Below are 22,981 nucleotides of genomic sequence, written 5' to 3'. Positions count from 1 at the left end.
TTCTCGGACATTCGTATGCAATGGCCCGCCCATTGGAGCTGATTTCTCAAAGGCAAGGCTTCAGTGCTGGTAGACGCAGCTTCGCGGAGGATGCTCGCGCTGGTCCAGCAGTCCTTTCATTTGATTCCCAGGGTTCAATGCAAGCATTGCTGGTGAAAGATCTCTAGGGTCTTAATTTGGCGTTGGTAGATGGTCCAGATTGCACTGCAGTACAGGAGGGTGGTCAGCATGACAGCCTTGTAAATTGGGACCTTTGTCGACTTCCAAAGGTCTCTATTTTCAAAGATGCATTGTCACAGATTGAAGAAGTTGACCAGGTGCTGGCCTTCTTCATTGATGGTAGCCCATTGAGAGAGGTGGCTGCTGAGATACAGAAAGTGCTTCGTGTACTCCAGAGCCTCCTTGTCCACATAGATAGTGCGAGGGATGTTCAGCTGGCCTGGAGGGGGTTGGTGGAGAACCTTCATCTAGGCGACTTTCAAGGACATGCTTAGTTTCTTATATGAAGCTTTGAAAAGGTCTAAGGTCACTTGCACATCCTGTGAGCCATCATGCAGCAATCATCGCAAACTGTCCTTGGGGGTGGGTTTCGTTTTTGCTTGGAAGCATCCAAGATTGAAAAGCTTCCCGTCCAGTTGATACTGGATACTGACGCTGGATGGTAGATCGTCTCAGATGAGGTGGATGATGATGGTCAGGTAGATGGTGAACAGGGTGGGGGCGACCACACAACCTTGTTTGACCGCGATCCGGATGTGGAAAGTGTCAGTTTCATATCTTCCACTCAGGACAGTGGTGGTCATATCATCATGCAGGAGCTTCAGCACGGTGACAGACTTCAGCGGGCAGCCAAGGTGTCGGAGGATGGTCCACAGAGCTTCACGATTTAAGGAACTGAATGCCTTGGTCAGGTAATGAAGGTGAGGAACAGTTTTTGATTTTGCTCCCTACATTTTTCTTGGATCTGCCTGGCAATGAAAACCATGTCCAGTTTCCCGGGGTGGTCGGAAGCCGCACTGGGTTTCCATAAGGATGACCTCAGCAGGATGAAGGTGGTTCAGGAGGATGTGGGCCACGATTTTACCTGCAATGGACAGGAGGGAATTCCTCCTGTAGTTCCCACAGTCAGATTTGTCCCCCTTCTTGTAGATAATCATGATGATCGCATTCTTGAAATCCCTGGGGATATCCTCTTCATCCCAAAGGCAGAGGATAAGCTGCTAGAGTTGTGATGCGAGTCGGAAGCCACCAGCATGATAGACTTCTGTGGAGTGTACCATCTGGCCTGCAGGCTTTGCTGGTTTTCATGTGTTGGATGGCCCACTTCAGTTCTCTGATGGTTGGTACATCACCAAGGGAATCTGCCACAGGGCACTGCAGGACGGCTTGGAGGGTCTCCTCTAATACGGTGGACTCCTAGTTAAGGAGGAATTTGAAATGCTCCTTCCAATGCAGATGGATGGCGTCATTGTCCTTGAAGAGCCAGCTGTCCTGCAATTGGAGGGGGGTTTTGTCCAATGGAGCAAGGTCCGTAGGTTGTCTTGGTAGCCTGGAAGCAGTTACACATGTCATTTTGGTTGGCATAGCCCTGGATCATGCAAGCTTTCTCCACCCACCAGTTGTTCTTCATGTCATGGATGCATCAGTGAACCTCAGCCTTCAGGTGGTGGTACTCTTCTGTCTTTTGCTGAGTTCGTGGATGGCTTTGCCAGGTGACGAAGGCTGCACGCTTCCACTCAAGGAGATTGTGGATCTGAGTGTCATTGGCATCATACCAGTCCTGGTTCTGTCACGGTGTGAACCGAATAGTCCAGGCATAGGCGTCTTGGACAGCAGACTTGAGTTGCTCCCAATGTGCCTGGTTGGAGATGTCATCAGCAGTAGGTGTCTTAGCGCCAGGTGGATGTTGATCACTGAATGCACAAGTTGGTGATCTGTCCAGCAGTCTTCATGGCCCTTGTGACTCTGACGTCCCTCAAGTCTGTACCTCGGATGATGATGTAGTTAAAGAGGTGCCAGTGCTCTGGCCTCAGATGCCTCCATGTGGTCTTGAGTCGGTCTTTCTGGTGGAAGATGGTGTTTGTCATGACTAGGCTGTGTTGGGCGCTTTTGGTCAGGAACAGGATACCGTTGGCATTGGCCTTCCCCGCACCATTCTTGCTGATGGTTCCACTCCAGATTTCGTGATCACGTCCAACCTGGATGTTGAAGTCGCCCAGGAGAATGACCTTGTCATCCCTGGGGATGGAGGCAAGAGTGCTGAGATTGGAGTAGAAATTTTCCTTGACTTCCTCATCGGAATCCAGAGTTGGAGTGTATACGCTGATGACAGCGGCGCATTGGCTTTGGCTGAGGTGCAGGTGAAGGATCATCAGTTTTTCATTGGCATTTGAAGGGAGTTCAGGAAGTACGTCGGTGATTTGTTTCTGATGGCAAAACCGACTCTGTGCGTATGGGGGTTGTGGTCTGGTTTCCCTTTCCAGAAGAAGATGTACCCTCCACTGACTTCCCTTGGCTGTCCCTCCCTGGCAAGCTGGGTTTCGCTGAGAGCAGCAGTGTTGATGTTGTGCCTTGCTAGCTCCCGAGCCACTATGGCAGTTCGTCTTTCCGGGCAATCGCTCTTTGGGTTGTCGATGAGTGTTCTCACACTCCAGGTTCTGAAGTTTAGCTTTTTCTTATTTCAACTGCAGGAATGGTGATCCCGCTGGGTGTGGTTTCCCAGCCAGGAGAGATGGGGCAGCCTATTTTGGGAGCACTCTTCTAGCCCCCTCCCCATTGGGGTGAGCAGCAGGTATCCTAAAAAGAACTGCTCAGTTGCAGATGCAGCTGCCGAAGGACACCACTGTCCTGAGACAGGTGCCCGATGACCATCGCACATCCGCCACCTATGTGCAGATTCTTGGCTGGGGGCCTCCAGGTATCACAGTCCTGCCCCCATTGCCAATCCTCCATTGCCACAGGGCTTTTTGGACCTGACAAGCCTGCATGTGGCATGTTTAGCATGAGGACTTCAGTGCACAAGCAGGCCCACACAGTTTTGGCGGTTGGTGGCCGGGTTTAGTGGCATGGTGAACCATGATGACTAGGGCCACTTCTCCATTGCAGCCTTCTTCTGCCTTCACAGCCATTGGGGCCACAGCTTTCCTCTGCCTGTTCTGCCGTTGAGGACTTCTTGGATCATTCTTTGTCTGGAACCTCCCCCTCAACCTTGCTGCCATGGGTGGCCCTACCAAGAGTGTGAGCTCTAGACAGCATTGCTCTTGGGGTCATTGGAACATGCAACCTCTCCACCATGATAAGGTGACGATCCTCAGAGATGAGACTCTCCACAGGTCATCTGAGGAGAGGCTGAAAGACTTGGAACTGTTCATCCTGGAGAAGAGGAGACTTGGAGGGGACTTGGTGGCAGCCTATAAGTATATTAGGGGCATGCATCAGTGCCTGGGGGAGCATCTGTTCACCAATGCATCCCAGAGGAAGGCAAGAAACAATGGGCACAAACTGATTGAAGATTGCTTATGTCCAACCTGAAGCAAAAACCTCTTTACAAGTCGAGTGCCGAGTGTCTGGAATAAACTCCCCCCAGCAGTGGTAGCAGTCTTCCAAAAGGGTCTTGACGCCCACCTTGCTGGGGTCATCTGACCCCAGCTGTCTTTCCTGCCCAAGTGCAGGGGGCTGGACCTGATGATCTTGTTAAGGTCCTTTCCAGTCCCTAGCATCTATGAATCTATGAACAGATGCATTCAAGTCTGCTGGAGCGTGCAAATTGGTGCACTCCAGCAGCCTCTGCGTCACATGTATCAGCATCTCCTTATTTCAGAATGGTGCTGGGGATGCTCTAACTGAAGCTCGTTGAAGCACCCCTGCTGCCATTTTGAAGCATGGGACACTGAATACATGGGATGCTGCAGGCACTTTAATTAGAGCAGGTCTCAGAGCCCCCCCTCCATCCCAGAGCACGTGTATAGATGCCCCAGGTGCTCAGAAGATCATGGATAAGGATGAACTACTGAGGAAGCCTTCTACCCTTCTGATTCAGTTCCATTCTGACCTCAAGAGGTGGGGATGGGCTTCCTTCCCGACTCCAGATTCAGCAACGACTATGGCTCCAAGCTTCTGCAAGAGCAGAACCCTCTAATTAGGAACCTGTGGGTTTTCCAAGTACCAACAGGAACATCAGTGCACCTCGGTCATAAGCCCCCAGCCATTCCCCTTCCTCTTTCCCCCCCCCCCCCAAAAAAAATCCAAAGACAAACTAAACAAACAAACACTCCCCCTCCCAACACACACAGTAGCATTTCTGAGATGAAAAAATTCCTTTAACCCATCTGGTGATCAGCAAAAGCCTAGAAGCATGAGATTACCATAACTGTGGGACTGTACCACATTATGACAGCTGCCATTATATCCCAACCTGGAGACTCTTAATGCATGACTTCATACATCCCATACACCAAGTATTGACTCCTTGTCCTATCACACTATCTGTTCCATAATGTATCTAATTCAGTATTAAAACAATTCAGGTTCTTCTTTCCTGCCATCTTACTTGGTAGGTCACTCCAAAACTTCATTCCTCTGGTAGAAATGTTTTCCTACTTTCCAATCTAAATTTATCTGCATCTTACTTTTAAAAAGATGATAATGTTCATGCATTTAGTATTCCAGATTCCAGTTTTGTTGCATGCAATTGTGAGTTAATGAAGCAAAGGATAAATATATATAAAATATGGTTTGGGGATGTGTTTGGTAGCCATGTTGGTCTGAGACAAAAATAAAAATAAAAGCAAAAATCTAGATCTCTTAGTTCAGAGATGATACCTTTTATTTTATTAGACCAGGTAAGAAATCTAAAAATATATATATTTTTGCAAGCTTTCAGGTTAAAACGCCCTTCATCTGGCTCAGGGAAAAGTAAAGATGGTAAAACGTCGCCATAGGTAGGAAATAAACTTCATTTTTGGACAGAGAGAGTTGAAAATGGAAGTCTGGTCCCTCTAGGTCCATGCAAGTGTCTCTTTGAATTGCTCTTTGTTGTGGAGATCAGGCAGGATTACTTGCCTGTTGATGTCAGTTGGCATACAGGGAGGTTTTACAAATCTTTCTTGTTCAGCAATGAAGCTTAAAATCCAAAATCGGCTAACTCGGCATCTTTCATGTTTCAGGGATGTATTTAGTAGCCTTATTGGTCTGAGACACAAAGAAATGCAAACATCTAGAACTCTTGGTTCAGAGATGATACCTTTTATTAGACCAACCAAGAAATTACAAAAAAGAAGAAAGATTTCTAAAACCTCCCTGCATGCCATCTGTCACTGACAGGGAAGTAATCCTGCCTGATCTCCACAACAAAGTGCAACTCAGAGACACATGCATGGACCCAGAGGGATCAGACTTCCATTTTCAACTCCCTCTGTGCAAAAATGAAGTTTATTTCCTACCTATGGTGACTTTTTACCATCTTTAATTTTCCGTGAGCCAGATGAAGCGCACTTGAGCTTGAAAGCTTGAAGAAAAAGACAGTTTTTTGTGATTTCTTAGTTGGTCTAATAAAAGGTATCATCTCTGAACCAAGAGGTCTAGATTTTTGCATTTATAAAATATGGTGTCATAGCCTGCCTTATGAATGTGAACAAAGCACAAGATTAGCATTACTGAAGTTTTTCCTATTTTCGCCTCTTCCAGGGAGGGAAGGTATGAGATATCTAATGTAATATTTTTGGAAGGGAACTTATCCTTGTCATTGACAAGTCATTTTTAATCTGTTGCTCTTCATAGGTTTGTGAATCATGTGGATTTTCATCCAAGTGGTACGTGCATTGCTGCAGCTGGTACAGACAACACAGTGAAAGTGTGGGATGTTAGGATGAATAGACTTCTACAGCATTATCAAGGCAAGTTACTGATTTCTGATAGTCATATTTTCATCTATAATGTTTTACCTAAAAATATAATGGCCAGGTAGTAGGGGTGTGCAAAGCAGACCCTATTTGATTTGGATTTGGCCCAAATTGGGGACAGTGATTCAGTTTGTTTATTTGGATCACTGTCCGCCAGTTTGATTCGGCTGAATCCAGATCTTCAGTTTTGATGCTGATTCAGAGAATCGGCAATTCGGACATAGACAGAGCTTTAAAAACATTTTTTTCTTCATACCTTAAGTTACCGGCATGGTTTGTGAACACTGCAGTGGTGGGGCACATGGAGCATCCCACAAGAGTGCGGGAGGTGGGCCTCCACATGCTGAGCAGCAAATTCAGAAGTGGTCCAGAAGTACTTCAGGTCTGTCAGGGAGCACGCAGGGGAGCCCCCCCTGTGCCCTCCTGGCTCAGTGATCGGTTGCAGGGGGACCCCAGGTGCCCTCAGACCCAGGAGGCACCAGTCGCTGACCCGGGGGGGGTGGTCTCCAGCGCGATCCTGGCAGACCTAGAAGTGGACCAGAAATGCTTCTGGTTCACTTCCAGGTCTGCTGCCGAGCGCACTGGGGAGCCCCCTGTGCTTCTGTGGGACTCTCCATATGCCCCACCATCACAGCAGTCATGAGCTGCTTGCTGCCTAGAGGTATGTAGAAAAAACATTTAAAGCTGCGTCTGTGTCTGAATCGCCAAATCTTTCCGAATCTGTTTGGAGGGTTCCGATTCGATATGGAGAGATTAAAAGGTTTCCTGATTCGATTGAGAGATTCGGCCACTGAATTGAGCCAAATCTTCGCTGAATCAAATCGGGGACTGAAGCTTTGCACAGCCCTACAAGGTATAAAAGCAGAAGACTGCTATTGTGTCTCCTCTTAAGTATCTTTTCCTCAAGGTGAACGTGCTTAGCTGCTTTAGCCTTTCCTTGTACAACTTGTTTTCCAAGTCCTTTATCATCTTTGTTGCCTACCTTTGGGCCTGTTTTAACTTCTCCACATCCTCTTAAAATGTGGAGCCCAAAACTGCACATAGTACTGTAGATCAGGCCCAATCAGTGGTGAGTAGAGGGGCATTATGACCTCTTGTACCTAAATGCTTCGGTACATCCCAAAACAGCATTTGCCTTCTGTGCAGCTGCATCACACTGCAGACTCTTATTGAATGTGTTCTATCAAGACTTCAAGTTCTTTCTCTCTAGTGTTGCAATCCAGTCAGGGCAGGGGGTGCTTGCCACAGAGCTTGCCTAGGTGGTGCAGTCTGCAGCTGCCATGTGGTATTCTGTATGGGGCCGAGCCCCACTTGCTCCTGCCTGCTGGCCTCAACCGCAGCCAGCATGTACACCCGCTCTGCCTGCAGGTGACTGCTCATCGCACTTGGTGGGCAGAGTGGGTGGAAGGCAGTCAGAAGTTGGAGCTGGAGCCCCACGTGCTGGGTTAGGAGTTGCCACCTGGCTGCAGTTTCCCTCCCACGCCACCCAGAGTGGTGCAGCATGGACAGGAGGAGGAGGAGCTACAGGAGGCAGAGGGGCCAAGCAACACCCAGGTGGCCGCAGGAGCCTCACTGAGAAGCTGTATGAGCTGGCCAGGACTGGGCCAGCAGGTGTGGGCAGGAGCACGGTGCTGGCTGACATGGATGGGGCTCAGCCCCATGCAGAGTGCCACGGGGGCAGCTGCAGGCCAGATCCAGTAAATTAGCGGTCACTACCTGCAAACCAGATCCAATCAGTTGGTGGGCCAGATCAGGTCTGTAGGCTTTTTTTTCCCCAACCCTAGTGTAACCCTTAATGTTGGCATTCCAGTTGTAAGAGCTGTCCCACAAGGTCTCTGCAATAACAATTAGGTTATGGTTCTTTTTTTCACAGGCTGCAGCTTCCAGCTGTTGTTTATTCCCTGTACTTCTTGCTTTTTTGTGTGTGTATATTGGATGTATTTTGCATTTTGGCCCTACTCACTTCCATTTTATAGATTCACAGAAGTTTAGGTCTGGAAGGGATCTCATGAGATCATCAGGTCCAGCTCCCCTGTTCTGGTCAGGAAAGACTGGTGGGGTCAAATAACCCCAGCAAGGTGTGCATCCAGTCTCCTTTTGAAGGTCTCCCATTATGATCCATTAGTTATAAGGACAAGCCTCACTGCGTTTGCCCTGGGAATAAAACCCTTCTGTGGAAGAGCTTCTGCAAAGAGAAATTTCCACCTAAAACAAATTCCCTACCCAAGATTTTGATACAAATGATAATCCGGCCAGCTGCTTTTTGTCTAAATCTACCCGTTTTCCTGCGGTTTGGCTTCACTAGTAACTCAAACCATTGGCAAGACTGTTTAATTATATTTTTAGTAAATAACCGTTTCCCTTAATTAGAGTAACTAATGGCTTGTCTGTAGTGTTGGAATGCTTGCCTGATATTTGGTGCTGAAGAAACAAGCATCATCCACTGCTTCTCACCCTGTATGCATGCAAGTCCAACAGTTAGGCAAAGGAGATGACTTAGAGCAGAGGTGTTAAACTCGTCTAAACCTATGGCCCTGATAAATGGTGTGGAGCTGGCACATGCCAGATACAGAGTCTGTGGCACCCGCTTCAGCTGCCTGGGATGTGAACTGTATGATTCGGTACCAGACTGGATAGAAAAGTACTGGACCTGGTATGTGGGGGACCCATGTATATGCAGGCCATATCTCATTTCTGCTCCTGCTTCTGCACGTCTGGGACATTGCTGCTGATGCTGCTTCTGTTGTCTGCAGCTTGTATTCCAGATTGGCCGGAGTAGGCATCACAGGCACTTGGCATGTGGGCTGGGGTGGTTGGGAACTGGCCCTATGTAGGTGCCATATACAGTAAAGGTCCCAGAGCAGGTACTTGTCCCAGGACCTGCATAAGGAACTGGTCTGTCATGTACTGTGTGGACTGTGGGGCAACTGGATACTCAGGGCTAGCACTGAGAGCCTGATGATGGGGCTCTATGGGCCAGATCTCACCATGGGGTGCATCTTTGACACCCCTAGCTTAGACAAGTTCTCAAAAGATCAGAGGATGCACCTCAGACATGCTTGGGCTTTTTGTCCCTCCTTTTTATAGGAAAATGATTTGATATATAGACTGTTTTAGTTGTTTGCTGTTTGTTTGTTTTTTAATGTTTATTACTAGTTTTGTGTTTTTTGTTTCCCTTAGCTTCATTTTCAGTTGCTGCATCTTATTTAGATCTTTGTTTACAATTACCAATTTCTGTTCCTGTTGTAGTCATTTAGATTGATGCTCCTTAATCTCCTCTTTGCTAAGAGCTTTTGCTAATTTTTGTTAAGTCTATGAAAGTCTCCACTGCAACCTCTCTAAAATTCTATATTTATGTTAATAGAATCAAGGACCTTACACCTTAACTGCAAGGCATGATTAAGGCATACGCTTCACTGTAGCTGTTGTTAATATTGACAGTGCCAAAGATGGCATATATTCTTTCTGAGAAGCATACTTCTTTTAAAATGTGTGTGTGTGTGTTACTGGAATTTGAAAATGGGTTTATAAAAGCCTTCTGCTTATGGGGCAGAAGTTTTAAATACTCAAACAGTATCAGATTGCTCTTTGTCCTACTTGAGCAACTTTTATGCTGTGGCAGGATGTAGCATACATATTTTTCAGCTATGGTGCAATGCGGAATACTTTGGTTCCATGGTGACCTCTTCCTGTATTCCTTTTTTTTCCTGTTAAATTGCTTGAGTCTATTGTGATTGTCATTTGTCTGTTGAGCCCTTTTGTTTCTTGGTTTTGTAACTCTTTTTCCTTTTTTTTTCCTAATTGAAGAATTTCACAATAAAATATCAACCGCAAAAAAAATTAAAATAAACTACTGCCAAAGTAAATTATGCATCAAACTTTCAGTTTGAAATAATAAAACGAAGTAGAAAACAGCAATGATAGCAATGAATTATGAATTTATGTATCTGTGGATATAAAGCCAGTTTTACCTCTACAAGAAGATTGGGTATATTGTCTTCTTTAGATATCTAATTTATATAGACTTAGATAGGAATTAATATATTGCTTGTGTGAAAGTGAGATTTATCTTAAATGACTAAATGTCACTAGAGAGTGTTTTTTTTCCTTAACGTGTTTTTAATCTGATTTCAAGAGAATATGTTTTAAAGATCAAATAGGATTGAAAAGTTGTATTTAATTAGGTTTGTTTTCCCCCACAATCACAAATTATAGAGTTTGGCTGTTGTCAAAAATGATTAGCTTATTTTGTTGTTGTCATCAGACTTGTTCCAACTAGTATTTGTAAAAGTACAGATTTTATACTTGCTTTCTGGTTTGCTTGTTTTATTTTTTACTGCCTTTTTCAGTAAACAGAACTAAATCTGAGCTCTTTAATGGGTAGCATTTAAAAGCTCTTTTCATGCTACATTAGGAATTACATCAAATGTATAGCAAATCAGTCACAAATTTGACTAGTGGTTTGCTGATCTGTGCACTGTGCACCCCTGCTCCTGGAGCCCTGCAGTCCTTTCCTTAAGGATTTGGGCAGGTTCTTAGAAACAGTATCACACATGTACATGGAGCCCCTGCAGTCCTGATCCATACACATAGTCCTCCAAACTCTGCAGCAGGGCAGCTGGCCTGTGAGCCAGTACACTGTGGACTTTCAGTCACTGGCTAGTGATACTGAAGAGAATGAGGCAGCCCAGGCATTCCAGTTCTGCCAGGGCATAAGTGAAGAGCTCAAGGACAGACTCACCCAGGTTGAGTCCCCTACTCACTTGAGCCTCCGATAGAGCTCCATGTTCAGACTGAGCACTGCCTTGCCAGAAAAGCAGAGGGCCTCTTAGAGGGGGCTCCACACCTTGATCGCAGCTTCCCTGCCGCTCTAGGAACAGCAGTTGGAGGAGCCAGTACACGTAGAGGTGGGGAGATCCCATCTGTCATTTGCTAAAGGCTGAAGAAAAACAGCAGTGAGCATAGGGCCTCTGCTTATACTGTGCAGCACAAAGCCATTTTGCGTCCACCTGTCTTATGGATGCCAGTTTTATGGATGCCAGTTTTGCCAAAGCAAAATGTGTGCCAGTAAGATGCTGCAACTTCAAGCCAATGGTTCAGGCCTTGCCCTCTGCAGCAAGGGATACAGATGTTCTAGACAAAGGTTCTCAGTCTTTTTAGACTGAATGCACCCCACAGAAAATGCCACATCTTAATTATAGAAAAATATAGAAACTATAGAAAAACAGAGCAATTCTGGTGTTGTCAAGAACTTGGAAAGACCACAATGGGTTGAATGCTCTTAATACTATCTTTCCTATTTGAAACCTGTAGGTTTGTCTTGTGAATCATGTACACATACTTAACAGTGCCAGCATTGCATAGCACCCTGTGACACCCTTGAAAGGATCTCATGGCATGCTAATCAGGGAAAGCCACTGCACCCTGATTGAGAATCACTGGTCTAGAGTAACTGGCAAAACTTCCCTTTTACTTTATTTTCACAAGATCTCAGTTCACCCCTTTAATCTTCAGTTCTTTGGGAGCAGTTCTTGTATAACTTGAAAATTTATGATCAGGAAGTACATATAACTTTATATGACAGTAATGGAAAAACTCTATCCATTTTTTTGCCTTTGCTTATTATAATATACGCTTTTCCCTTCCTCCTTTCAGTGCACAGTGCTGTGGTAAACTGTCTTTCCTTTCACCCATCTGGAAGCTACTTGATTACTGCCTCCAATGATTCAACTCTGAAAGTTTTGGACTTATTAGAAGGAAGGCTGTTGTACACACTTCATGGTCACCAGGTAAGAAAAATCTTAATTTTTCCCCTCTTGTTCCAGGATAGATAAAACACAAATGAAGAAATACTGTTGAGTTGAATCTTAGGTTTTGTTTTGTTCAGACAGTAATTCTTTTTTGCATTAAATTTGTAACTTTGTCCTCTGGAAAAAAGGATATAATCTTTGGGGTCATGTATGTATGCATGTAAGATAAAGGTAATTTAATAGACTTTGTCTAATGTCTGTTGTCAGCAGAAAAACTAATTTTGTGAAGACATTGGACTTTACAAATAAAAAAAATAATTTTAACAACATATTTTCCTTTAGTGTTGGTCAGCTTTTCTCTTTAAGTGGTAGTAAGTGGAGAATGAATATGCAAAATGGACTATTCATGGGTGTGTTTGGAGAAGGTAAAGGGTGTTTAAGTGTTTAGATGGCAGGAAGCTTTTCTGTTGTGTTAGCTAAGCTTTATGTGCTATCTTGTTTGAGTGTTTGCTAAATGATGCTGATTTGCCAGGACTAATTTGTCTGTGTGTTAGTACTGAAGCTTCTATGTGTTGTTTGTTAGTTTGTTTTGTTTACTTCTGTTATCAGAATGGTTGGAGATCTTGCGTGCTCCTTTTATTTAAGAGTTTTTACTGGCTGGTAAGTCTGTTACAAGGAAGGGGAGGAGGGAGGGAAGGGACGTGGAGGGACAAATTGAGGCCCCCACAGTGAGGAAGGAGGGGAGCTGGGGGTAAGGCAGGTGCTGCCCAGCTGGGGCGAGGCATGGGATGGAGCTACAAGTGGCTTGTCTGGGGGGGACGGAGGGAGAGGGTGTCAGCTCCCATGGCTGTGTGCACCCTCAAGGCAGGCATAGGGAGTGTGTGCCCCCCGGATCTGTACGCAGGGCTGCTGCTGTGGGCTAGGGCTGGGGGCTGCACCAGGCTCTTCCTGGTGGTGGTGGGGCTGGCCCAAGGTTGCTCTTGGGGTGGGCGGTGACAGCACTGAGGCGGGGGGGCTACAGAGGAACCCACCCTATAGCCCCAGTGCCTCTGCCCAACCAGAGCCCATCCCCAGGCCAGCCCCATCCTTGCTGGGAAGAGTCCAGCGCATCCTGCAGCAGCAGCCCGCCATCGTCCCCATACACTGATCTGGGGGACAGTCTCCCTGTGCCTGCGCCAGGGGTGCATGCAGTGATGGAAGCCGCGCCCCCCTCCCTTCTCATCGGCCCTAGATGAGTTGCTCTTGGCTCTGTCTCATGCCCCACCCCGACTAGCCAGCTCCTGCCCTAGCTCCAACCCCTCACCTTGCTGGCCTCAGTCTGCCCCTCCCCCCCCACCCCTTCGTTCCCCCCACCCCTTTCTTCCCATCAGATTTACCAGCCAGATGCTGCTCTCCAAGCTGCCAGGCTGCATACTGGCAATCATATCAGTATCGACTGATACGGCTTGTTAACATTCAGCCCAAAAAATCTTTATTGGTGCACCCCTAGAAATTGTACATTTTGTTGCCTTTTTCTAGGTTATTACAAGGTAAGCTCATTTTACCAGTGGCCTTAGTCATCTGCAATCTCTGGAAACCTCATTCAGGGTGAAGTTACAGACTGTATTGAGACCATACTAAGGGCACTTAAAGCGCAAACGTTTCCATGTTAAAACTTGTTAATTCGTGCTAAATGCCTTTTGAGCATCTCAAAGTTACACCATTTCAGGCAAGAGTTAACTCTGGGCTGTGCTACTTAGCCTGTGTTAGGGTAATTTTGGTCTGCTCCATGGAGATAAATGAGCAATGTCCAGTCCTCTGGCATCCAAGGATATACTGTTCCCAGCACCACTGGAGACAGTAGATACATGAGTTTGATACAAAGGCTCATCAAGAATGGAACATTACATGACTTCTAAGTATGTTTTGTGTAGCTCTTACAAAAGCATAAATATGTACACCCATTTAAAGGTTCTGATAGCATTTCAGTTAAATAATATTAGAATGTTTTGGGGATGGAGCCCAGGAGTTCTGGCTCTTAGCCATGCCTCTGTACACCAGCCCTCTAATGGCAAGTCAGAGCTTTGCAGGCAAGAAATTGCATTAACCCTTAACATGTGATTGCTCACAACATGTTCTAACTTGAACGTGTTTTAGACCATACTAAACTTGTGGAATGTTAAGTGTAACATGTAACTTTATCCTTATTCTTTAGTGCCTGTTATAATTCCTTTCATTTTGCATAGAATGCTTTGTCTATTGCACCAATAGTTTTAAGAAACTATTAAGTCTCTGAGTGTCCTCCTTTTAGGACTGTGCATCTGTTTAAATTTATGAACATATATTAAGCCAGACATGGAGTAAAATTCATACCTCTGTTCAACTACTGGAGAGGCGGTTAGCTGACACATATTGTTAATGACCTCCAACCCCTCCTGGAAAATTATGACCAGTTTAAGATAGCCATGGGGATAAACTTGTCCTGGCTTACAGATAACCCCCAACCTCAAACAACATCTCTCTAGCAACAGACTACCGTTTTATGGGAACTGGCTTCTCTGGTATGAAGCCAGCACTCTGCTGTCCCAGCCTCTATTGCCTGTACTTCACTGCAGTGTCCCTGGTGCTTTTAAAACACTGGTCAATTTCCATCTATTGTTAACAATTGACCAGGGGTCTATGCGTCCTAGGCTTATATGGGGTGGAGGTGGTCTCATTAGTAGGGCTGCTTGAACCCCTTCTGCTGTGTGTTCTGGGGGGCTGCTCAAGGACTCTACTGTCACCGGGGGGGGGGGGGGTGGAATAACCAGCTCTTTAAAAGCAGTGGAGAGTTTCCCCTTTGAGCCCTCAGGCACACAGAAGCAGGGTCCTAGGGATCCCCCCCACCTGATCACCTCTACTCCCCACCCTAAATAACCCTGGCATGTGCTACTGGAGTTCCCATTGTGCGGCTGCCCACTCCCTTATGAGGGGAACATGGGGTGGTAACTTCAAATCTTCACCTTCCTGTGACAGTTAAATTAGCTCCATTCTTCTTCCTTGTTCTTCTATATAAAAGTTTTGCATAGGTGAACTGGCATTCAGGTGTGCAGTGGCAGCTCTTATTTTGCATCATGTTTTAGTGTTTTATCCCTTTTTTCTAAGGAGCGTTTTATTTCCCCCATGTATTTTACAGACCTCCTGATATATGAGTGCTGCTTTCTAGATGTTTCTTCTTGGCTTGACTTCCATGTCCCAAGTTTTAATTAATTAAAAATAATATTCTACTATCTGAATTTTCTCAGGTATTCATGCTGTACATATCACCATGAACACATTGAGTTCTAGTCATATTAGTTCTGTTTCTTTGCATGGGAGAATTGGGGCAATGTCACCAATTATCTTTCCCTGATGCTGTCTTAGCTTGAAATCACTGGCTAGTCCCATCGTGGCTACCTACAAATGTGGGTATTTGGGAATTTAGCCTGATTAAGGTGCTTTTGAAAATCTCATGAAGCATCTATTTGCATTTTTAGATATTTGTATACCTTTTAAAACTTTGATTTAAGGAATTTAGGTTTAGGCACTGTAGTATATTGGCCATGAGTGTTTGTTTTTTTTCCTTTTCCATGAGATTTGGGCAATTTTGCAAATTTACTCTTGTCTTTTAACCATTTAGTATATTCATTCTTTAGGAATGGAAATACTGTGTATTTTTAAATGATAAAAAGTGAGAAACTTCTAAAGAAGCACCAACACATATGGCATGTAAACTTTGGCCTAGATAAGTATGGGGAGGAATAAGGCTTTAATTTTGACTGCGTTAAAATGCTGCTGCTGCTGCTCTTTTGTAACCTTTTAAGAGTTGTAGCCTACATATCTTTCTTTTAATTTTTATAGGGGCCAGCTACCTGTGTTGCCTTTTCGAGGACTGGGGATTTTTTTGCATCTGGAGGTTCTGATGAACAGGTATGTATTTGTTTGCCTGCTCAAGATCATGGTTTATAGATTGTTGTTTTAAATGGGGAGGGAGGATGGAACAGAAAAGTCATCTAAGAATGATACAGAAAATTGGGAAACAGAATCCTTGTGTGGTCTCTTTATGTCTTTTTAAAATATTATTTTCTTTTTAAATGGGTAAAGTTGAGGAAAGAAGTCTAGAGATGAAATACAGCCACTTGTTCTTTGGGATGTTATAACTTTTTTAGAGACACTTTTTCCAACCCTAACAAAACAGCCTGTCTTACTCCAATCCCCTCAGATCACCCAATCTTACTCATCCAGTCATTTCAGACTCCAGCCTGTTCATCAAGTTTCGTGTCAAGTACATGCTTGGAGCATATGTTGTCCAATCGAATTCACATCCTCGTGCAGGCTGCAACAATTTCCATCATCAAACTTTGTATCAAACACTCGCTTGGTAGGTTTGACAGTGAGCAAAAACAAAATAATCTTTATTCACTATCAGTTGGCAAGTCAGTTTTTCAGAGGAAAAATGCTAAGGTACCCAAATCCAAAGTTCCTGTGCAAATGTATATCTCTACATGAATTTTATGTACATTAATTTTTTTTTCCTTGAACTAGACAATGACAGGCTAAGTTCATACCTCTAGATACTATTTCTGCATTTCCTTGACTATATTGTGAACTTCCAAATCAGCTAGGAAAATATACTTTGATAGATGAGATTATTAATAAAAGGTGTAACAATGTTGTCCAAGGTTTTAACATTCTTGTTAAGTTCCAGGGTGGAAATTAGGGAATTTAATTCTGAGACTCTGGCTTTGCCATCATGAGTTATAAGTGGAAGTGAAAAGTAAAGCCAATAGAATCCTATTATTTTTTTTAAAGGAAAAGTTTCAAAGCAGCTAGATACACCCCAGGGAATTTATGCACAGGAAAATTCAAAATTATGCAAAATTAATTACTTTTATTTATTTTTACAAATTTAAATATAATACTATTTGAAACTTTAGAAATATATTTAGGTACTGTGTATGGTTGGGGGGGTGGGTGTAGCAGGGATTTGTGAAGGTATAGGAGGGTGTAGGGATATTTTAACTAGAGTTTACAGATGAATTTATATTGGGGTGGGCAAGCAACGTTACTAAAATACTGAGGTGAAAAGTGTGATAGAGAGCCATAAGGTTTAGCCAGGTAACCTGAGCGTTAAAGCTTAAGCTGGATATCTGCTGCGCTTCATATGAGAGTTTGCACAAAATAATATATTCCTGAGCATGTGTTTAAATCAAATGTAATTACTGTCAGATAGAATATGTTATAAAATAGGATAGAAGAGTAAAAGAAAAAGTTATATTAACATATACCAGAGTCATGCAGCAACTGTCAGTGTAGAAATACAGAGATAAGTTGACGTTGTTTCGAAACTCTGGCTACTGGCCCGCAAATTCAAACTCCCTCTCTCATGCAAAACAGTCTATTCTTTCTCAAACAGTCAGCTGTTACAGAGATTACGTATGCCAAACCCTTTTATAGTCAGACATTGACCCACTCTGATAAATACTACTTTCAGACTATCAGGTAAATGCACACTATCCCTTCTGCCTTCCAGATCCTTAGTTTTGCTTTCTCTAGGCTTCCTGAACAAAAGTAGAGGCACATAGCACCATACCTTGCACTCAGCACTCGACAAGTAGATATTCACCACTATGCATGCTCCACAGCAAGACTAGGTCATTTATAGATTCATAGATTCATAGATGCTAGGGTCGGAAGGGACCTCAATAGATCATCGAGTCCGACCCCCTGCATAAGCAGGAAAGAGTGCTGGGCCTACATTACCCCAGCTAGATACACATCCAACCTTCTCTTGAATACCCCCAGGGTAGGGGAGAGCACCACCTCCCTTGGGAGCCCGTTCCAGACCTTGGCCACTCGAACTGTGAAGAAGTTCCTCCTAATATCCAATCTAAATCTGCTCTCCTCTAGCTTGTGGCCATTATTTCTTGTAACCCCCGGGGGCGCCTTGGTGAATAAATACTCACCAATTCCCTTCTGTGCCCCCCTGATGAACTTATAGGCAGCCACCAGGTCGCCTCTCAACCTTCTCTTGCGGAGGCTGAAAAGGTCCAGTTTCTCTAATCTCTCCTCGTAGGGCTTGGCCTGCAGGCCCTTAACCATACGAGTGGCCCTTCTCTGGACCCTCTCCAGGTTATCCGCATCCTTCTTGAAGTGCGGCGCCCAGAATTGCACGCAGTACTCCAGCTGCGGTCTGACCAGCGCCCGATAGAGGGGAAGTATCACCTCCTTGGACCTATTTGTCATGCATCTGCTGATGCACGATAAAGTGCCATTGGCTTTTCTGATGGTGTCAACAAAAGGCAAGAATTCACTCTTGCTAGAATAATCTTAAGTGAACTGACTACTATACATGTGCAGTAGAAGAACTTGCATACATACTCAATTAGCAACTATAACAACTTAAGCAGGGGAATTGTCCAGTGGACTAAAAATTCCTCTCATCAATAGCACTCAGGGCCATGGCTCTTGGAGCTCTCCATGGACCTGTGGGGAGCCCCACTGGGTGGATGACACAGTACCATGGGCTGGATCTGGTTTACGGACACCACAGTCCTCAGATCCCTGCCTTGCAGGGTCCCAGGCTCATTTGGGTTGGAGGGCTTATAATTGGGAGTTGTCAGGTGCTAGGAGAACTGTATAGCCTTCTACCCATGGTTCCTGTATGTACTCTGGGGTCCCCCCAGGAATTCTGTGACTTGTCAGCATCTGCCCTAAAAGACATTTTGTCAATTTTACCTTCCTGCTATGGACCCAGCTAGTGACTTTCAGAATTGGTCTTGCAAAAAAAGTGAAGATCTTAGGAGGGAGGGCAAGGGGCTCTGGAGTACCCAAGCCCCTGGGCACCATGAGCAAGGGGTTACTTCGTTCCCTGAGTACCTGGAAACCCCTTCATTCCCAACCCGTCTCCCCAAATGAATCTTGGATCCTGCAGCTGCAGGGTCAATAGCATGAAGATGAGATTGACTTAAATTGCTTCAAAGCAGAGGTTGAAAAGTTGTCCGGGGGGAGGGAGGAGTGCATGATATCCAGCCCTTTGAGCACCAGAACCAACTGGCCAGTCCTTCCTCCATATACTTGCCCCAAGTGAGCCTGGGGCCTCACAACCCAGGGTCCATGGCAGGGAAGTGAGATAGACAAAATACCTGCTGATGCAGGTCTTGCAAAAAAAAAATTGAGGTTTTAGGTAGGCCCTGGAGCACCTAGTCTCTCAGAAACCACAAGCAGGGGTCAATGAGAAGTACCTGAAAACCCCTCCACCTCTCCATTATTCTCCTACCCTAGATAAGCTTGGGACCCTGCAGAGTGGGATCCATTTCTTGTAAAGAGTCCAGGCTTTTTCACCTGTGTGAGCTTTGGATTTAGGACCCAGATGCCTTGTTCCAGGTGGGGGAGGAATTTATTGATACACAGGGATAACAGAAAAGAAATAGTACAAACAATCACGCAATTCTGTATATCTACAAAATCGTAGGGCTGTCATCAGAGTCAAATTACATCTGACCAGGATGCAGTCTTCACTCTTCATTCTGAGGCTGTCCCTTAGGTGTCAGATGTAAGCAGTCTAGAGGTGGGATGCTGAGGCTCATACCCCTCCCCCCATTGGGGTGGATGAGAAGGGCTGGTGGTGTACCCTGTGTCCATGGTGGCCTCAGGTACCCTTGATGGGAATGGGGACCTTCTCAGGGAGGAGGAGGGACCTGGGCAGAGGGATCCTTTGTTACTCCTCCCAAATCTCTGCTTTTGTATTCTCCTTCCCTCCTGTTGACTCTTCATCCGTAGATATTGCTGGTTAGTGTCTCTGCGGTGTTCTCACACATCTACATCCTGTGTTAACAATACATTCCAATCCCATCATCCTTCCCAAAATAGTAATTCTAGGTCTCCCTCTTTGGCCTTGTGAGCAGGTGCCACCTTATCTCGTGTTATGGGCAGTGTAGTACATGTCCCTCTCTGTTATCCAGACCATGTCCTTGTTAGCCTGTTGTGTTAACCTGTCTGCTTACAAGGCTGTGTGAAACTGTGAGACCCGGATTCTTCGAAATCGGTTAACCTCTGCTGCCCATCCTGAACCATTCTAATGCATATACCTATAAGCTAATTCCCAAAAAGCAAACCTTTAAATACCATTTTCTAAGCCATCAACCTGTGTACCGCTCATCAATTGCACAGATTTTGGTAAAATGTAACAGTATTTGTTATTAAACTTGGTCTTTTTTAACTCAGTGTTTTTGAGATGGGGGAACAGAAAACTGCAGTTGTGTACAATAATGCCTTCCTCTTAATTGGCATCCAGCCAATCTGGGTCTTCCTCCTCCTGTAGTGGATGCTAGGGAAACTCTGAGCACTAACCGCTGGAAGACATGCTAGTCTGGGTACTCTACCACTCCCTGTTGGCATATGAGTAACAGTGCAAACCCTCATCGTCCTGCTGAGAAGTGGCCAGCGGTGTCCCATGGGGGTTGGTGCTTGGTCCAGTACTTTTCAACATCTTTATCAATGATTTAGATGTGGAGGTGAAGATCTCGGTGGCCAAGTTCACTTCCCGGAACTTGTTGTCATCTGTGTAGTCACGCATGAAGGTAGGCTAGAGATACAGGGCGGATCTAAACAGGCTAGCAAGTTGGGCGGATTGGAACCAGATGAAGTTCACCATTGAGAAATGTAAAGTGCTCCACCTGGAGCCAACAATCTCCTACACACCTGCAGGCTTGGCAGTGCCAAACTGACCAGCACCATGAATGAAAGGGACCTGGGGCAATAATAGACCATAGTATGCAATGCTGTGGCCAGCAGGGCAAATAGTACTCTGGCATGTATCAATCGATGCATCTCCAGCAAAATCAAGGAAGTGATTCTTCTGCTCTACTTAACACTGGTGAGACCGCAGCTGGAGTACTGCATCCAGTTCTGGGCACTGCACTTTAACAGGCCTTTAAACTAAGATTGCTGGGGGACAGGCAGTCAATTAACAGTTGTAACCCAGGTCATGTCAACTACAGTAGAAATAACTTAGGTAGCCTAAGGGAACCCACTCCTACCACAGCCCTAGGAAAGGTCATAGAACCATCACATAAGGAAGCCTAGAGCCTTCCATGGCAGACTCACCTGGCTGGGCACAAACACCAGGAGCTTGGGAAACAAGCAAGAGGAACTGGCCCTTCTCTTATGTGATAAAGGTTACAATCTCATAGGGATAACTGAGACCTGGTGGGACTCCACCTATGACTGGTCTGTTGGTATGTACAGGAGGGACCATCTTGGAAAGAGGGGTTGGGGCATAGCTCTCTACATCAGGGATCAGTACACTTCCCTCCAAACTGTGTTCACGAACCATGAAGGGTGTCTCGAGACCCTCTGGGTTAAAATATGGGGAAGGAGATATACTTGTAGGAGTCTATTATAGACCTCTTCACCAAGAAGAACTGGACCGCAAATTCAATAAGGAACTGGCTGAGGCTGCATGGTCCTGAAACATGATCATCATGGGGGACTTCAGCCTCCCTGACATCTTGTGGGAAGAGCATACGGCCAAATCTGACCAGTTGCGTAGCTTTCTTGCATTGATGACCTCTACCTAATGCAAGTGGTATACGGATCAACTAGGGGAGATGCACTGTTATATCTAGTTCTGGCCAAAGAGAATGATCTGGTGAGCGATCTCAGGATCAAGGGGAAGCTTGGTGACAGCAACCATGAACTAATCACTTTCTGTGTTCAACACAGGGCAGGCAAATCACTCAGTAAAACAGAAATCCTCAACTTCATGAAGGCTGACTTTCACAATCTCAGGAGATTGGTTAGTCAGGCATTAAGAGGCCATGCCCCCCTAGAAAGGGGAGTCCATGAGGAATGGTTATTCCTTAAGAATGAAATCCTTGAAGCACAAGGGAGATCCATCCCATCCCGCAAGAAATGCAGTCAGCACGCAGGGAAGACCCCTTGGCTAAAAAGGGAACTATTGGACCTCCTGAAACTTAAAAGATGGAAAATAGGAAGCATCACCAAGGAGGACTACTCAGCACTAGCCTGCACATGTAGAGAGTGGTCCAGAAAAGCCAAGGCAGAAACTGAATTTAAGCTAATCATGGGAATCAAGGATAACAATGCTGCGACTACTAAAGCAACCAAAATGCTGGCTTGCATCCATAGATGCTTCTCAAGCAAATCATGGGACATCATTCTCCCCTGGTACTCGGCCTTGGTGAGGCTGCAGCTGGAGTACTGCGTCTAGTTTTGGGCTCCACAATTCAAAAAGGATGTGGAGAAGCTTGAGAGAGTCCAGAGGAGAGCCACGCGCATGATCAAAGGTCAGGAAAACAGATCTTACAATGACAGGCTGAGAGCCACGGGACTCTTTAGCCTGGAAAAGCGTAGGCTCAGGGGTGATCTGATGGCCACCTATAAGTTTATCAGGGGTGACCACCAGGATCTGGGGGAACGTTTGTTCACCAGAGTGCCCCAAGGGATGACGAGGTCGAACGGTCACAAACTCCTGCAAGACCGCTTCAGGCTGGACATAAGGAAGAATTTCTTTACTGTCCGAGCCCCCAAGGTCTGGAACAGTCTGCCAGCGGAGGTGGTTCAAGCACCTACATTGAACACTTTCAAGAGCAAATTGGATGCTTATCTTGCTGGGATCCTATGACCCCAGCTGACTTCCTGCCCTTTGGGCAGGGGGCTGGACTCGATCTCCTGAGGTCCCTTCCAGCCCTGATGTCTCTGAAATCTATGAAAAAGAAAGGAACAGTAGGGGCTCAGGCCACAGCCCACCCCACTCGCAGGTCCGGCTCCTGTGGTCATCAGGATCCCTTGATGCTGTTCTCCTTGGCTCGGCTGTCCTGCCGAGCCAGGTGTTTACCTTTTTAAGAGACCTGGGACCCTTTTGGTGGGTCCCTGTCCGGACTCCTGCAGATCCCCTTCTCCAGCAATCCTGCAGCCCAGGGGACAGCTTCACCCCCTATCCCTGGTGTAGCTGCCACCCCTGCCATTTACTTGCTGCCAGCTTTTAAATCTGCCGGGTGGCAGTTTTTGATGACGTCATTCGCTGGCGTTACTCCCAGCTGCAAATAAATGTGGCTGATGAAGCATGCCGGTGGTTACTTACCTTTCAGAAGAAACTACTTCACTTTAAAATGATCCAGATTTGCGTTACCAAGTAACCCCAAATTTATGTAGAGAAGCAGAAAAATATTCAGAAGCTTTATAAAGAAACTTTAAAATATGGATTATAGACTGGGATAAAGAGCAACAGAGAAGGAAAGTATGCATACCCATTATGCAGTGTCTCAGGGTGCAGACAGACATAACACCTAAATTGTTCCAAGAACTTCA

General features: G+C 45.5%; 1 protein-coding gene across 3 annotated transcripts in view; it reads left to right on the top strand.

Moving 5' to 3' along the window:
* Positions 1–22,981, top strand: part of POC1A (POC1 centriolar protein A) — a 104,878-nt gene that overhangs the window by 21,973 nt on the left and 59,924 nt on the right. For all 3 annotated transcript variants that reach the window (XM_090021938.1, XM_090021939.1, XM_090021941.1), the window contains exons 6-8: positions 5,779–5,894; positions 11,556–11,689; positions 15,509–15,577. In XM_090021938.1, coding sequence (XP_089878064.1) covers positions 5,779–5,894; positions 11,556–11,689; positions 15,509–15,577 — 319 coding nt within the window. The remainder of the gene's footprint in view (positions 1–5,778; positions 5,895–11,555; positions 11,690–15,508; positions 15,578–22,981) is intronic.

The sequence above is a fragment of the Crocodylus siamensis genome, chromosome 11, assembly GCF_052110815.1.
Source record: "Crocodylus siamensis isolate JL-2025a chromosome 11, ASM5211081v1, whole genome shotgun sequence".
NCBI lineage: Eukaryota > Metazoa > Chordata > Crocodylia > Crocodylidae > Crocodylus > Crocodylus siamensis.
Note: the sequence above shows the minus strand (reverse complement) of the source record. Positions and strands in the feature narration are given on the sequence as shown.